Source organism: Monomorium pharaonis, chromosome 1 (assembly GCF_013373865.1).
Source record: "Monomorium pharaonis isolate MP-MQ-018 chromosome 1, ASM1337386v2, whole genome shotgun sequence".
Taxonomy (NCBI): Eukaryota; Metazoa; Arthropoda; class Insecta; order Hymenoptera; family Formicidae; genus Monomorium; species Monomorium pharaonis.
In genome coordinates this window covers 17,295,166-17,313,046 of record NC_050467.1, presented here as the reverse complement: position 1 = coordinate 17,313,046, position 17,881 = coordinate 17,295,166, and the positions used below count along the sequence as shown (strand labels likewise).

Genomic DNA, 17,881 nt, shown 5'->3' with positions numbered 1-17,881 from the left:
TATTCATGAATATTTATGATAAATTTTCTGTGCTATCTGGGATATTTAAAATAAATAACAAAGAAATTGTTTTTATATAAGACATTTTTTCTTTCAAGTTTTTTGGCATAAGTAAATTTTTAACTTAGGAAAAATGTTAATTAAGATCAATAAAAATATTAAGCAAATATATGCAGTTTCAATATTTGTATTAGGTTTCAATCTCAAAAGCACGTACAATAATGAAATTAAAAATTTAAAAACATTGTATTTGATAAAATATAAAATACAATGTTTTGAAATTTCTTTTTTTTGTGCTGCTGGTTGTTCCTATAGTATATAGTTACGGCTCTGACATATAATCTGACTTATAATCTAACCTATAAAACTTTGCCATATGAATTATCGTGCGCACGTGTAAGTTTCAATTATTTTTGTATCAGGGAAGAAAATTTAAATTTATCTTGCATTTACTTAGATTGAGAAGATTCACGTTTTTTTCTTGTGATAACAACGTACAATTGCTTTCATTATCATTTATATCAACACGCATCACAGTTCTGTTTTAATAGTACGATTTAGCTTTATTATTTAGACGCCTCGTTTATTTATGCGCAGTAATTTAATTAATTCTTTTTCTTAGAATAATTTTTTCATTGATTCTTTCGTGTTATGACAATAGTCTAAAAGATAAGTAAAGAACCGAACAAACATGTTCATACGTCTAGCCACTCTTACACGAAACCGTATTATTGTTAATTATAAATGTGTTTTGTATAATATTAAGACTTAATTGTTATTTTGCAATATTTTGAGATATTTATTTTAGGTAAGTTTATTTTAAATATTATTAAAATTAATGTAAAAAAATTAATGTGTTACACAACTAGGTTAGAATTTACAGTTTGATAAAATTCTTAAAATTTTTTAAGAAACATTGTATATTTGTTAAGGTAATTTTTTGATGCTTATTTTGAACAATATAATAAAATAATTAAGAAAATATTTAGGACAAACATTTAACATCAAACAAGCATTTTAGATTGTTCAGATGTTGATTCATTTTAATGCCTTAAGTTTTCATTATTATTTTTTAGAAATAATTTAAATTTTTGTATTTTTGTATATTAATAATAAAATATTTTACACTTTAATCAATTATATAATTAAATTATTTTATATCATGAATTCTTACAAAAATTCTACAATCTTGATTTATTTGTATTGTTACATGTTCGGTTACTGGACATTAATAATTATAGAAATATTTTTTCTGACTGATGGACTGTATGACACATATAATTTTTAATTGTCTGTTTTTAGTTAATGTAATTATGTCCCAGGGAGAGAAGGATTTAGACATAAATAAAGCTTTTGAAGATTTATTATTTGCGGAGGAAATCGCGCAGAAGTCAGGCTATGAGAAGGGCTACGAGAGCGGCAAGCAACAGCTGCTGAAGGGATATCATCTTGGGTATCATAGGGCTAGTATAATTGCCGCGCAATTGGGATACTACAGCGGGGTGTTGGAACATTATTTACAGAACAATGATGCCAAGTGTGAGAAAGCGACGACGATAGCGAAAAAGCTCTTGGAGGATATTCGCAGCACCCTGCCCAACCGCCAGGACAATTTGGACATCCTGAAAGCAGTGGAGGATATTAAATTCAAATACGCCAAGTTCTGTTCACTGGCGAAAATTAATCCGCTGTATCCAGAGACGGATAGATTGGAATTTTAAACACTGACAATCATGACAGAATACAACCGGCACTTTGAGAAAGTATTGGATTTCATCAATATCTATCGGGAGTTGATAGATTGTCATTTAGTTGATTTTATAACTGAGGGGCTATGGGAGAAGTGCTTACCAGAGAAATTCAGATTGGAACTGGAAGATATCGATACAAATGATGATATCTGGATGGAAAACCGCAATACCAATTCGGAACTGAGTAATTTTATACGATTAACAAGGTCGCTCTCTCTAGAGTCATGCCCGGCTGTTATGTGCATGGATGATTTGCCAAAGTTGTTACCACAATCTTTCAAAGAACGTTTAATTGAAGGTAAAGATGTCGTTTGCCCGAAATCTGAGCTTATGAACGTAAAAAAGTCACACGAAATCGAAGTGCTTGGAAAAGTTATTGCCGAAATGGCGCTTTCCACCTGCAGCTTAGTAATAGACGTCGGAGCTGGAAAAGCATATTTATCAACATATTTGTCAGAATACTTTAATGTTCCTGTATTAGCAATCGATTCATCTCAAATTTGTCACAGAGGTGCGATAAGTCGTCAGGAAAAGATTCAGAGAAGGAAACAACGCTTAGCGAAGGTTTGTAAAAAGTCAGGGTTGGGTAATGATTAGTTGAAAAATTAAATAATGAAGTTAAAAAGTTAATAACTTTTAACTTCATTATTTTAGTTGATTTTAAATGAGTAATGGCGAATTCGGTTGGGTGCACCAGTGCGCACTAGTGCGCCCCCGTTCAGTGTTTCGTATTCTGTTGGCTTGTATTTAGAATGGGAAAAACTAAACTGCACTAAACGAGGGCGCACTCAGTGTGCACTGGTGCAATCCAACCGAATTCGTCATTAGTTTTTTACTTTAAGAAGTTATTTTTTAAAATTTGTCTACATAGACAAAAATACCTAAGAAAATTTCCATGTAAAAAGATAATATTTTTTATTTTATATAAATTTAATTTACAAATAAAATATTATAAATTTATTTGAGGTTTTACATCACATAATTGTTTTGTTATTTAATATCTTTTTTTTTAATTATATTGTAATATATAAATAATGCTTTTTAAAATTAATTTTTAATTTAACTTAAATTAATTTTAATTACGTTAATTTAGTTTTATAAGTCATTAATTTTAATTTAACTTAGTTTATAAAAAAATATTTATTGAACCCAAAAAACATTTGATTACATCACTATGGGCCGATTGTTCCAACTTCTTGATAAACTTATCTATCAGATAAATATGTGTCTGTTTTTATTTATTTAGGAAAAAATGAAGATAGACACATGCTTATCTGATAGGTAAGTTTACCAAGAAGTTGGAACAATCTTATGATTTGTTACAATATCATTAAAAAATTCTCACGTTTTTATCACATTTCTTTTAGATTCGATATGTAGTTGAAGAGTTAGACGATATGACTAATTATAACAAAATGGTAAATACGTATTACCCTGATTGGAGCGTAAATGGAAATCTCATTTTAACAGGATTACATACTTGTGGGATGCTTGTGCATTCCGTAATCAAAGCTTTTTTATGTGCGAAAGATATTAATTTGCTCCTTGTAGTCCCATGCTGTTATCATTTAGCGGATGAAACATTGAGCGGATGTTGGAGCTTTACTAAAAATGCCAGGATGTTGGCTCAACAGTCTATTGAAAGAAGTAGACATAATAAACGATTTTCTCCTTCGTTATTTTACAGAGCCGTACTGCAAGTTATTCTACATTCAATGGGTCAGTTGCTTTATGTATATATAGTTATTTTATGTATATATTCAGGATTGGATAATAATTAATTAAAAAGTTAAATTGCAAAATTAAAAAGTTGATAACTTTTTTAATTCAGTTAATTTTAAATGAGTTAATTTTAACTTCAACTAATTATTTTTAAAATACATAAATTTTAACTTAATTTTTAAAAAATTCATCATATACATATATAATAAATAATTATCAATAATAATGAAATAAATTACGATCGATAAAAATGTTAAACATAAAGAGATAAAAAAGGTGATATCAATTTTTAAAATCTGTAAACTCGTGTATATTCGTCGACACCTTGAAACGCAATTCTTAACTGAATATGTAATATCACAAATCAAATTGACAACCAATTTGATAATATTGATACTTATAAATATCTTTTAAGACATTGAATTTATTGTGAAAAATAATAGGATTCGAATTTAGATTTCGTGCGGCTTGCATGTTGGCATCTTAATATAATCTATCATCTAAGTTAAAAAATTTATCTATCTAAAAGAAAAAATACATTTCCACGTAAAAAACATTTTTTTATTATTTTATATAAACTTAATTTAAAAATCTATATTTAAAAATTTATGTAAACTCATTCAGTCCTGTGTATCAATTATATCAATTATTACATCAATATTATATAATATCAATTTATTCTGTATTATATCGATTTTTATTTATCTCTTATTATATTATATAATAGGATATTACAACGCCAAAGTAGGTCGTGGTGGACCATTGAATAATTTCACCGATTATGCGAAGTATGCATTAACCAAAATCGGAGTCGATAAGAAGCAGGTATTTGTTAAATCTAGATTTGTTTCATTTGTTCTAATGTATGTATGTACATACATACCAATAGAAACTTTACGAGATATTCAATTTTAGATACCACCCGCTTATGTGTTGCATCAAATATATCAGAATCACATACATCTTGAACCAAGGTTGCGTCTCTTCCAAATGTTAAGAATATATCTAAGCTCGGTAGTAGAAGCGGCAATCATGCTGGATAGAGTAATATTTTTACAAAATAATATTCAGTGTTCCAAGGTTGGTGTAATACGGTTGTTTGATCCAACACTCTCTCCCAGATGTTATGGGATAATTGCAACGAAATAAGTACAATAAATGTAAAGATAATATAAAATGTTATAGAAAAAAATTTTAATTATAAAACCATATGTCAATTTACTTATGGAAAGTACGCCTATTTTAGTACAAATATGAATAATTTAAACGTAAAATATTAAAATAATTGTATATTATACTGTTATAAAATTATAAAATAAGAAATTTTCAATAAAATTTTTTATTAAATTATATTGTAAATGATAATGAATTCACACAAATTGACCCACTATTCAAACATGGAATATGAAATAATTATTTTCTAACTTATTTCAACTGATATTCAATGTTTAATTCAATATTTTTTTTTATTATACAAATGTGAGATTTTGAAATAATATCTTTATTATTTATCTTAAAAATAATCACTTTTTATTAATGCATTCATCGTACATTATACATATACAATTACTTAACTCATGATAGAGTCAAGACTTATGTTCTATGTTTTATTCTTAATATTATAATCTTCCTGTTTGCTTTGTATATTTATAATACAATTGCGTATATTTACTTCAGTGTACGAGAGCGAGTTCATAAGTAACTCTAAGGAAATACAAACAGAAACTATAGAATTGTGATTGCACTGTTTATGCACCTGCTCACGATTTTTCTACTTCATCCTGTAATACTTTATTGTAATATAGCTAGATTCTAGAAAACGCACGTAATTTTAATACATTCGACAAAGATTTATAAGTTTTATCGACTGACCTTCAATATCTAGTAAAATCATTTTGTTTCAAACTGAGATGTGTATATATAAAAAAAAAAAGAGTAATATCAAATATGTATAAGATACGTATTTACCGCTTTTATTTATATAAAAAGATTCGATATTATTTAATAAATATCCATCAAATAATTGATGTAACTTTGAAATTTTCCATATTCACAAATCTGTGCAAATATTAAAATTTATGAAATAAGAATTTGTGATAAGGGCGCGTTGTGTATTATTTTTCATCTGTTTTGCATTTGTCATTAATCACTCTTTGGCTTTCATCGAGGCATTAGTCAAATTTAAGAATATAATAACTTTAAGATTAATTCAGCGCAGTAACTAAAATTACTTGACGTTTTCTACAAGTTAATTTTAAGTAGTTCTATTTTTTTGTGTGAACATACTATTGACATACTTTAACGTAAGCATACTAATAGTAACACAAATTAAATCGCATCATTAAAACATATAAATCGAAATTTTATATGTGTATAAATTAATGCCACACTGTATTAAAACATTTTTTATCTAAGTTTTGATATTTTGTAAAATAAAAGCAAAATATATACAAGGTTCTATTCTACTATAAAACGTTTCTTTTCGTTTTAACATCAATGTGACTCCGATTATAACACACATAATTTAAGAGAACTATTGATTCTCAATTAATAATTAATATTTCATTTTACTCATAGTGTTAACGTCTACCATTGTCTTTGAATGACAAACTATCACTTTGTATAACTCCTAGCATTGAGGCCTTTCTCGTTATATTCATAGTTCCTATCTATTAAAATAAATAGTTTGTGCAGAAAGAAACAAGGCGCACGATCTATAAACATTAGCTAAATTATATATGATGTGATGTACAAGAGAAATGATAATAGCTATATCATACCTATATAAAAGAAAAACGACTCAAAGAATTTGCATCCTTTTCAATTGTCAATTAATGCTGCTTCTATATGTTTACAAAAATTATGCTTACAAGGAATGTGTAAAAGCTATTTCTAGTGCTATGAATGTACGGAGATGCAAAAATACATTGCGCAATTTACACTAGTACTTGATATAAAAAGTGGTAACATAAATTAGAAACAAGAGAAAAGGATACGATATCAAAGTAAAGAATCGATATTTACGATATAAATCTAATAAAATACGGATTTATAGTTTTCAATGATCATTTTATGCTGTTGAACTGCGTAAAGAGTTAATAAATACTTGGCGTAAAATTGTTATATCTGATTTTAATAACCGGCGCAAGAATCTCGAAAAGGAAGATCTAATTTAATGTTACGTTTTTCGCAACATAACACGCTTGTCGTACGATTATATTCGACTCTGAGATCAACCCATGGTATTATCGCGCAAGCACTGCTTGTGCAAATTTGTCACAACCTAAACATTAAGTTCCATCGATAAGTCCTAAAATCAAGCTTAGTTACTGCCTTAAACAAATAATATAATACAATATAGACAACTCTATTACAGTCGCCTGAATCAAGTCAGGTGCACTTCATAATAACGACTTCTCCATCTGTGATTGAAGATGAAGAGCCGTTTTACCACTTGGCTAAAATATTCTCGTCGTGCTATATTATGGCTCGTCTTACGTTTTTCAATAGACATTATAGCGCGGCGGAATTGTCGACTAGTGGTGAGAGCGGACCGATTTTTCCTCTTCCACTTCCCACTCTGTCTGCCTCGTATTGAACGTCCAAGGACAAACCTGAAATAACAAACGATTTAAGCTTTACATTACAAAATATAAGTAAAACAGTATTTTTGAAAGTTTGCTATACGTATATAAGTTTTCATAACATAGAAAATTTTTATCGAAAATCTCCATGTGATTAAACAAATCAATAGAAATTAAAACAATTTTTGAATTCCATCACCATAAACATATTTGGCATTTTAGGATACTTGACAACCTGTAACGTACATTTCTGATATGCGTATTTACCGGAGGGCCTCCGGGAAGTGGATGGGTGATGCAACGATCCTGTTGACATTGTATTTGATTCGGGAATAAATGCGGCTACTAACAGCGCGCAGATCACAAGTAACGCACCAAACACGAACGGCGGCCCCGGTACAAGCTGAAAGTACAATTTAATATTATACTTCATTTTTTATTTAAAAATCAACACTTTGCTTATTTATATGTACATTTGTATAAATCTAAAAGTATCGAATCTTTCTTTTCAATAAATATGTTTAACGTTGCATGTATAAAACTTACAGAAAACAGATGGGCTAACAAAAAGAAACTATGCTTACCTGTAGATATAATGTATGTACCTGAGGCATTATGTCAAGATGTGTATTAGTTCTTGTTCTATTATTCTCGTCCACGAACGGTTTTAGGGGAAGATTGGGTGTGTCGTCATTAAGATCGACGTGGAAAAGGTAAAATATGACGCCAAACATAGCAGGTCCGAGTCCATTGCAGAGACCACGCATCCCAGTTACCATGCCCTGCACCAATCCTTGTTTATCAGCATCAGAATGCATAGACACGAATGCAGAAATTGCGGGATATGTGATGCTTGATACAGAAGCAAGCACTCCAGCAGCCCACATCATCCTTGAAACAATTAATGCTCGCTGAGACTTAGCACGTTACTCTTATCACCTCATTTTGATTTATCATTATTGAAATTTTGATGCATTATGAATAGTGGAATATACATAATATAAGAAATGATTTACCATGTCTGCGAGCCAAATCCGTACCACATGAGCTGTAACATTTCAAATAACAGACCAAGCATTATAGTATGTTTGCCGCCGAGTGTCCTCATTAAGGGCCCTAACACAATCTGCGCTCCTACACTTAGGATGCCCACTACAGCGATAAATATCGCTACCATGAGATTGGAGAAACCCATAGCCAGTTTTAAGTAAACAAATATACAACTATACTGTCCTGCTTCAGGAAGGTAGCTCAGGAACACAGTAACACATAGCATTAAAATAGTATGGTCTTTTCCAACCTGCAAAGAAAATTTAGTTATATATTTATATGTTTATATATATATAAATAAATATGGGGCGTTCTTTGAAAACGGCCCCCTTCCTTGCATATTTTATTTTTTGAGATAAATAAATGTTTAAATGCTAAAAATTTTCGTTGATCCTTCTACTTTTGAATACCGTGTGGCAAATTTGGAAATGCAAAATGGCGAACCCAAAATAGGGGCACACATTCATACATACATACATACATATATTTTGTGTATGTGTGTGTATTTATTTTACCTTTCCAAGGGCAGCAAACGGATCAGCTTGTTCCCATGATATAGGTGCTGGTGGACGTGTTTTTTCAGGCAAACTTTCAGGTACAGCCACTAATATGAAAAACACGTCCAAAACTGCGATAGCTGTCGCTAACGCTACGGCAAGATTTTCTCCATAAGTGTTCATGATGTAAGCACCCAAAGCTGGACTTATCACCATACTTGCGGCAAAAGTTGCCGACACCTGAAGAATAAACAAAATAAAATTTATTGCAGAAATTACATATTTAGTTACAATATCTCAGATTATTTTGTATTATTGCACATAAACAGAATGTTACTTATATTTTGTAAAAAAATTTCCTGAAAATTTTTCAGGAATTGTATACAAAATTCCAAGTAAAATTATAAAATTATTTAATGCAATTTTAGAATAAATTTATTTTATACGCACTTTTTAATATTTTTTAATTAAACAGAGAAAAGCTTAAGTTCTAAATGTAACATTTAAGAAATAACCTTTCGTTGGCAGCAGTCGAGAGTAAAAAAAAGAATTAAAGCATATTATGATCTGCCAGCAATATATGGATTTAGTTTACAGAAAGTATAGAATTGTAATTAAACATACAACGCAAATTTAGAACAACGTATTGTTTTTCATCAGAAATTATACGAGAATGTACGTGAATTTATTAAATATTAATTCATTGTCAATATTTTCATTATGTTTGAGAAAGAGTTTCGATATCGAGTTGGAGTGTGAATTTGGTCACTTTTTTATTTATAATCGGATTGCTTTTTGCTCCAATGTTAATGTTTTTTACACGGTTGCTAAGCACAACGTTTTCTTCCAAGACGCTTTAATTGATACGAGACGTTTTACAGTTATTAATTGACAAAACCCGTAGGTAGGGGATTAAACCTGCATATTCTCGTCATCCCGTAGGCAGGGGGTTAAACCTGCAAACCGTTAACCTGTAGGCAGAAGGTAAAACCTGCAAGTTATCAGTTTCCCGTAGGCAGGGGGAGAAGCATGCATATTTTGCTAAACAAAGTGCCAATCGTTCAAATTGGGCATCAGCAAGCCGATATCCGAGGCGTCGGCGACCATTTTGCACACGAATTGGCCATTTAAGGTGTGCATGTGGCGGTAAATACTCAAATCCCTTTAAGTAGAGGTACGTTTGTTATATGAGCTTTATTCCGATTTTTTTATTCGAAGATTTTGTACGTTACCGAACACGATTTGGCTCTCGCAGCACGGCCCGATACGAGATATCAACGAGTTATGATTATCCTTCTGACGCGGTGTATTGCAGCATACATACCCGAGTTATACGGAGTACTTTTTCAACCAAGTTTAAATTGATATGAAAATTAATATCTTATGCAGAAGAATATAATTCTATTTATTCATATTCATTGTTGTACTTGAATATTCTATACTTCTTTATTTGTTACTAAAACACGTCTTAAAATGTTATAATAAATTAAACTTTAAACTCTTAAATTTAGTTTTTTATTAATTATATTACTTTTATTAATTCATTGTTGATATTTTCATTACCAAGAAAAGAAGATTAAAAAAATATATATATGTATATATCAATAAAAAGTTTGAGGTTTTCTTGCTAGTAAGCACTGATAAAACTTTAGTTTCATTAAAATATAAACATTGTCATTTAAATCATAAAAGCTATGTACACGTACCAAGCCGTATGCTAGTGATCTTTGATTTTCTTCCGTCACGTCCGCAACGTATGCAAATACCACTGAAAATGTGCAAGCAAATACGCCACTGATAGAAATCATGGCAAAGAACCACCATGTATTGATGCTCATCAAAGGAATTGGTGCGCATGTGAAGGCCACTGTGATGAGTAAAAAAAATTTTCGACCCCATACGTCGGAGAGAGCACCGATCAGTGGCGCAGAGAGAAAAGATAAAATTCCTTTAATTCCTATTATCAATCCATTCATCAGAAATGTGTGATCCGGAAATGTTTCGTTCAGTACCCTAATAATAGGCATGGTTAACAATCCCCATGCAAAGAATTCCAGAAATATTACAACCAATGCATGATACACGCTCGCCTCGCCGACGCCAGAACTCTGAAAAATAAAATACACATAGCACATTACAAGATGTATTTAATAGGAGTATACACACAAATTACTGAATAATTTTCAACAAAAGTGTAACACATACATACATAGTGTGTGTGTGTGTGTGTGTGTATAAAAGAATAAAAGTTGCAATATATAAAATAAATTTCCATAAATAAGTACAGGAGAGACATAGAGTGCGTTCGGGGAGACGCTATTAGCGCTACCAGCATCAGTCCATCTTCATTACTCATTAAAAGTAAAACAAGGATAAACTGATGCTGATAGCGCTAATAGCGTCACCTCGAACGCACCCATAATAATGTAAACACTTGGAAAACATCATTTATTTTATTAATAAAAGATTGGCTTACCATTTGCCTTTAACACTTAAATAGTTATCACAGTGTAATGTATCATTTGTCTAACATCTTTTGGAAAAGAATATTGGAGGAAAAATCTATTTCTCATTCTACCTTTCGAAACTGATTGTAAGTCAATAATATTTAAATTACGTAATTACCCTGACCAGGAAAAATGTTAAAGTTTTGAAGGACAGAGGGTAATTTTAGAAAATAGTGTGAGAAGCAAATATCTTTCTTCAATATCATTTACATAAATTAAAAGATAATGTTCTCTAAAAAGCAAATAACACAACAATGGTAATTATTGGAACATTGCCAAATAACAAAGTGTGTCTGAAAGTCATGCAATCTGTAAATCCTTATGGTGCTGACAATTTGTTGTACAATTGTCTTCAACAATTTCAAATATACCGACGTTGGAACAACACACAAGCAATAATCTATATATATTATCAGTAGTAGACTTTAACTGCAAAATAGCAGTGTCAAAGTTACCTTACATTGTCCACAATATAACATTGTACGATTCTATAAATTATTACAGCAAAGTAATGACAATAGCATAAATTCTAATGGTGATGATTTGAAAGTTGCCAGCGAGTTGCTCCAAAATTGTCATATCACATATCCATTTGTTAACAAATGTGGTTCAACTGTTACAATTTGGACAATATGATTGCAAACATGCCAGCAACAAAACAGATACGTTGTATCTGAATTGTATGATTCTAACGAGGATAAAATCTGTATTAAAGACAAATGGTGGATTAATCTGTTGCTAATAAAAAAAAGATAGTTTATCTCTCAAGTGTCTATATCACTTTGTCCATTCTCTGTATGGTCTTCTCCACGTATCAGAAGCGATAGATCCTTATAATATTCTGGCAGCTGACCTTGAGGTGTCTGTAGCATTGTTGAACAAATGTAGGGGGTGGCGTGAGTTTGGCTATCGCGTGATCCTGATTGTTATGTATTTCAGAACAGGTCGGGCCCAGGCCCTCTGTTCCGCCGTTTGCCCCAGGGGGCATGACCCCTAAAGAGTGTCGCTATGTACGTTTCTTCCTCTCATAGTCTCACGTGTTAATCAATAATACTTTTGTCGTCATTCCGCACACAGAACGTATGCGATGAGGAGACAGATAATCTTCTCTTAATGTCATATCAGCGCGTTGCCTCCACAATTCTGAATTAGATTCTAGTTTGTCTTTCGATATTGTTTGCTTGTTCGTCAAGCCCATATTTTACAACCTTTTTTAAATGTGACATCCAAAATAGATAAGATATCGCCGCAGCATGATTAAAATGCACATATCGCGTTCCACTATGTTTTATACTAATTATTTTATGAATAGCCGTTTCTTCAATCATGCTGTGTTATCGCGATTATTGTTGTTTGATTTATCGACGTTACATCTGCATTACAAACAAAGTTGTTACAACAAAGCCGCGTGTCTGTCCGCTGTGCACCCGTACCACATGTCTACTATTACAATCAATTAGAATGATTAAAATACCTGTTAATATACAAAACTTTGATTAACGATTTGTAACGCCTTGATCTCGTAAAATCATCGGCTTCTACGTCTATTTACTGTTACTTTTGCGAATATTATTCCTACGATCCTCATATGTACACTCCGCTCGGACGAAGTTTTAAGTAAGAAATATTATTCAATCGTGAGATACGATAAGTCACACTGTTGTCACTCCACGCTTCCTCGTTTGCGAGTTACGCTTGCGAGAACGTGACATAATCAATCTCTCTCTCTTTTTTTTTTCGCTCTGACAATCGTCGATTTTGAACTTTGTTATGGCAGTGTAAGGCTGTGCTCAAGCTAGCGCGTCCTTCCGTAGCATCCCCTTGATCTGTTAAAGGTAACTTTCTCGTTATCCTCGAGTCACATGACGTAACGCTATCCTCTCGCGTTACAGCGCTAGATCGGGTAACGTCATTGGGTCTCTTGGCAAGTCTTGGCGAGAGATCGTCCGGAAAACGAAGCAGGGGGTGAGCAGGGTGAGCTACGTCTCCCACCCCCTCACCGCGAACGGTTGTCTTTCACGTATACTCGTCGAACTTCGTCGTGCCTCTGTTTCTCTCCCTCACGGCAGAGATCCTCCCACATGACGAGGACACGTCGTCGTCGTCGTTTCGCTCGAGGGAACGCAGCGCTTCCCGGTGGGAAGAGTCCGGGGGAGTCGAGTCGCGCGCGCGGCCTTGATCCGATCGCGCGCACGGCCGCGTGACGTCACGGATCCGCGGTCTGCGACGGAACGGGACGCTTCACGCCGTCCGTAGCGCGCGGTCTCCTTCTCCCCTCCCCCTGTCCAAATCGGCAGGCCACGACACGACACACGACACGACACGGCACTCCACGACGTCCGTCACGAGTCCTCTGAGCAAACGAGCGGAGCGCGGTGTGTGAAGCGGCTCACGGACGGAGTTTCTCTGTCTCTCTTTCTCTCTGTCTCTCTCGCTTCCCGTCCGTCCGTTCGTCCCTCTTTCTCTTTGTCTGTCTGCTATCACCTCCCCCTCTTTCGTATCTCTAATCTCGAAGACCGCAGCCGTTCATGCGGCGGCGACGGCTACTGCTGTTGCTGCTGCGGCTGCGGCGAGATTTCAAACGCTCACACAACATATCGCCCAGCCGAGAGCCGAAACCCCACGGCGCGCCGAAGTCGAACGGACCCTCGCGCGGTCCATTCACGACGCGCGGGACGGTTCACGCGGGGAATCAAACCTCCGCATCGCAACTGCTCCGACTGGTCATCCCTCATCCCCTTTCCTCATCACCCCGTCTTTCTCGTCTGACGATTCAACGTATGTACAGTCCCTTCGAGCTAACTCCAAGCTCCCCCTCGTTCTAACCTAACGACGGCCACCTCTCTCTACACGGTCGGGCTACTCGCTCGCGCACTCGAGAATTTCGAACCCGCGTTTCCCGGGCATCGCCGAGGAAAGCTTCTTGCGTGTGTCGCTCGTTCCGCCACGGGAATATCGGCCCGCGTGAATTTACATTACTGATTGCTTTAAACGCGGATGGAAACGCGTCGTCGAATAACTGATCGATGCGCGTAGAGCTGTGGCTAGCGTTTCGTGTGCCCCAAGCAGTTATATATATATATATATATATATATTTTTTTTTTTTTTTTGGCAGGGAGTTACTCAATTTTCTTTTGGAGGGTGAGAAAATAATACCGAGACAAATAATTGTTGACATTTTTTATAAATAATTTTTGGATACATAAGAAATATAGTATTATTCAACTGTATTAATGTACGCAAATAATTATCTTAATTGCATATTAATTTTCTAGTGTTTTTGTTTCAGCAAATTTCCCGCATCTATCGCCGTTGATTATATTATCCTAATTAATATCTTTAACAATATTATATTCCATTAAAATTATAGAAAAATTGGATAATTGCCCAATAGTCGAGATTAAATAATTATTTTTAATTTGTACTCTAAAAAGTTCTCTCATACAGAGCAAGGAAATAGTGAGAGATATTTGGAAAGCAATACTGATATGATTTGTAAGAATTCAAAGAGCTTGTCGAATATTGGAGTTTCAGTTTTAATATTTTGCGTTAATGTTGAGGCTTCAAACTTAATAATACGGTGGCAAATTTTAAAATTAAAAAATATTATATTTGACAATTTGTGTTGATCAGTTTCATTTTAAAACTTTCCTTTATCTTAAGCCCCGGGCCCACGTTACGGCTCTGGATGCGCGCGACACTTGTCTTTATGTGGTGCATACACACACATGCGCGCAAAAATATGTATCAGTGTATATTGTTACGCACGATCGCGAACGCAAAAAAGGAACACCCATGCATCACACCTTGAGAAATACAAAAGACTATTAGTAAGGAATACAAGCGTTTCACCGAAAAACGTCCGTTCCAGCGCGAGATCGAGATTTTACTCTTTGCTTGCGTTGTCAAGCTCTGAACAGCTGACAACGCTCTCTTCCAAAAATCATTATATCGATCGGCCAGGGCAGCTGACCGATCTAACGAGCGCAAAAAAAAATATATATATATATATATATATATATTCATATACATATGTTATGTATATATAGCGACAATATTGGATAAAAACAATGTCGTTGTCATAAAAGATTGTCCATCTTTATCTTTTCCAATTTTTTCAAGTTGAAATATAAAATAGTCCTAACAAAAAGAAAAAAAAAGATTCAGAACTTACAATAGAAAAAAAGTATATTAACTGCCACTTTTTTCATCGGCTAAGTAGCACAGAAATTAATTTTATTGGTATTAAACGTGGAGGTTAGTTTAACGAATCATCGAAAACGTGATATGGACGTAATATATAGACGTAAATAAGTACTTTACGGTAATATTGTTCACAAAAATGAAGGTCTATTTATAACGCGCGTATACAGATGTAGCATACTTTTTCGTCATTCTATCTTTATCGCGCTCATTAGACGTAAAACAAGAATAGAATAATAAAAGAAGCACGGTACATCTTTAGAAGCGCGTTCTAAATACTAGCTTAATTAACTATGTAGGCTCTCTCTATCATTTTAGATGTGCACCTAAATTATAAATCAAACCAACGTCTAAACTGCAATTGAAATATGGCAAGATACTTCTCCTTCGTCAATTCGATTTTTCTCTCCACTATCCTTTTTTTAAAGTCTTATACAATTCGTGTTTACAAAGTCTAATCAGCTGATTATACGTCATATAGGTTATGTAAATAAGCTGCAAGTATTAGAATTTCTTTTGAAATCGTGCTGTATACGTTGCCTTGTTGTGTTAAAAAAACCAGAAAAGAATATGTAACATGTGTGTGTAAGTAACGTGCACCTGAAGAAAAGATAACAATTTCCGAGACGATATTCACAAACACTAACATATTATACATCCATCATGGGCATATGTATGTATGTGTGCACAGACTTGTTATATCTGTTTAACAAATAATCTGTGCGTATATACGTTAATAAAAAATATCTATTGAAGCTCAAGCGTCCGTAGGACATTAACGTTCCCGTTTTGTCTTCATAATTTGCAAAAATATCGGCAGATGTTGCTCGTAACGTGGAGCACGACCGTGGACACCTCGCCCAATCGTTTCCACGAAACGGAACGCATGAGGGACGAGATACGAGTTTTTCATGTGAATAGTGCCCCTCGACAGTTACCGATCATGTAACGGCACACCACTACGTGAAGATAAAATGGGACTCGAGAGATAAAAGCGGTGTGCACAAATGGACAGGTATGTGTCGGAGTGAAGAGAGGGTGCCCTCTCGGTCGGCGGGCAGCGGCTTGGACTAGACGGGGAGGGGGAGGGAAGACAAAAGGGGGGGAGCGGCCTGGGTGAGCGCGGTGTCAGCGGGTGTGAGAATTCAATGAAAAATCATCGGGTAATACCGTGATAACTCCATCCTTCATAATGGACTTTCGGCTCCGTATGATCATCCCCACGACCTTCTTAGAGACCTTGGCGGGCATATTCACGCACTGAGCGCACAAACTCTTTCGCTTCTTCAATTTCATGAATCCCTAGACTCTCGACGGCACGAAAGAAGTCATTTTCCCGCGACACCGTTCCTGCACTGTTACAATCCGTTGGGGATTACTCTCAACCTCAACTATCGCGGACCGTTCTCATGGTGGCATCTACATAACAGCGGTGCAAACGGCGAGAACAAACGAACGTAGCCGCGTGTCCGCGCAGATCAACACAGACTATCGTATCGCGGACGATCGCGAACGATCACGAAGTATCGCGAAGAGGCGATAATGAAACCGCATTGCGCGATAGAGGCGCACCTGGCGCACTCTCCTGTTAACGGGTGGATTTTCATGCGTCACACGACGGTGCGCGCATGGAAATCTGACTTTTGACTGTTTCTACTTTCGTTTCGATATATTTCAAAACGAAAATAAATTCCTATCTAAATGAAAATAAAAGAAGTTTTTTAGTTGACTTATCTAAAGCTTAATTATAACATGTTAAGAGGTATCGGTATCCTTATACAGTTGTTGCGCAGATATTTTAGATGATAAAAAAGCTGCGCAACGACAGTATAACGATACCGACACCTCTTAACGAGTTACAAGTGATCAGGGGCTCGATTCTTGAATTCATTTGCAAGAGAAACGTATTCGCAAATTGTGTTCTTACAGAAAAGTTGAAAATTTATTGGCTATCGTATGGCTTTTAACCAATAAACTTGCAACTTTTCTGTTAGAGCGGGTATTTGCGCATACGTTTTCTTGCGAATAAATTCAAGAATCGAGCCCCTGTTCTTTTTCTCTGCACTGCTGCACTGGTGCAACAAGTTAGAATGAGAACAAATATATTTGTCTCACTTTAACTTATTGCACCAGTGCATCAGTGCACCTAAAAAGAACAGGTTAAAGGTTTGTTTTTTATTCCTGCACTGCTGCACTAGTGCAATAAGTTAGAATGAGAAAAAATATATTTGTCTTATTCTAACTTATTGCACCAGTGCAGGAATAAAAAACAGACCTACTATGAAAATGTGAAAAGTAAGCTACAGTGATTGGTGTATATCGTTAGTTCTAAAAGTATACACCAATCAGTGGAGACAGTGCTGGAAATGTGAAAAGTGAGTGAACTCACCCAAGAACCGTAATAGACCCCCTGTATCGCATAATATCGACAACTGTCGGTGTTGTTGCGCAGATATTTTATATAGCAAAAAACCTGCGCAGTGACACCGATACTTGTCGGTACACAATACAGCCCCATATTGAGCCCCCCAGCCGGTTGAAAACGCTATAAAAATCGACTATGAATA

At 34.5% G+C, this 17,881-nt stretch overlaps 3 protein-coding genes across 7 annotated transcripts; 2 read left to right on the top strand and 1 right to left on the bottom strand.

Moving 5' to 3' along the window:
• The first annotated feature begins 156 nt into the window (after positions 1-156).
• Positions 157-1,758, top strand: LOC105834805. 2 transcript variants are annotated; one of them, XM_012677567.3, is made up of 2 exons: positions 157-808; positions 1,303-1,758. In XM_012677567.3, the coding sequence occupies exon 2, from the start codon at positions 1,314-1,316 to the stop codon at positions 1,719-1,721; it is 408 nt and encodes a 135-aa protein (XP_012533021.1). In that variant the 5' UTR covers positions 157-808; positions 1,303-1,313; the 3' UTR covers positions 1,722-1,758. The 2 variants fall into 2 exon arrangements, with proteins under 2 accessions (XP_012533021.1, XP_012533020.1); XM_012677566.3 differs by having other exon boundaries at positions 159-396.
• LOC105834804 (methyltransferase-like protein 25) lies at positions 1,713-5,303 on the top strand. The gene is made up of 4 exons (XM_012677565.3): positions 1,713-2,315; positions 3,119-3,470; positions 4,201-4,298; positions 4,389-5,303. The coding sequence occupies exons 1-4, from the start codon at positions 1,734-1,736 to the stop codon at positions 4,620-4,622; spliced, it is 1,266 nt and encodes a 421-aa protein (XP_012533019.1). The 5' UTR covers positions 1,713-1,733; the 3' UTR covers positions 4,623-5,303.
• LOC105834799 (hippocampus abundant transcript 1 protein) lies at positions 4,981-16,831 on the bottom strand. Of its 4 annotated transcripts, XM_012677558.3 has the most exons (8): positions 12,586-14,157; positions 11,965-12,484; positions 10,311-10,712; positions 8,623-8,844; positions 8,074-8,357; positions 7,663-7,948; positions 7,304-7,460; positions 4,981-7,087 (listed from the first exon to the last, which is right to left on the bottom strand). In XM_012677558.3, the coding sequence occupies exons 2-8, from the start codon at positions 12,097-12,099 to the stop codon at positions 6,987-6,989; spliced, it is 1,587 nt and encodes a 528-aa protein (XP_012533012.1). In that variant the 5' UTR covers positions 12,100-12,484; positions 12,586-14,157; the 3' UTR covers positions 4,981-6,986. The 4 variants fall into 4 exon arrangements, with proteins under 4 accessions (XP_012533012.1, XP_012533013.1, XP_012533014.1 ...); XM_012677559.3 differs by lacking the exons at positions 11,965-12,484; positions 12,586-14,157 and adding an exon at positions 16,485-16,831; XM_012677560.3 differs by having other exon boundaries at positions 7,325-7,460; positions 11,965-14,158.
• Between the last annotated feature and the right edge of the window lie 1,050 nt (positions 16,832-17,881).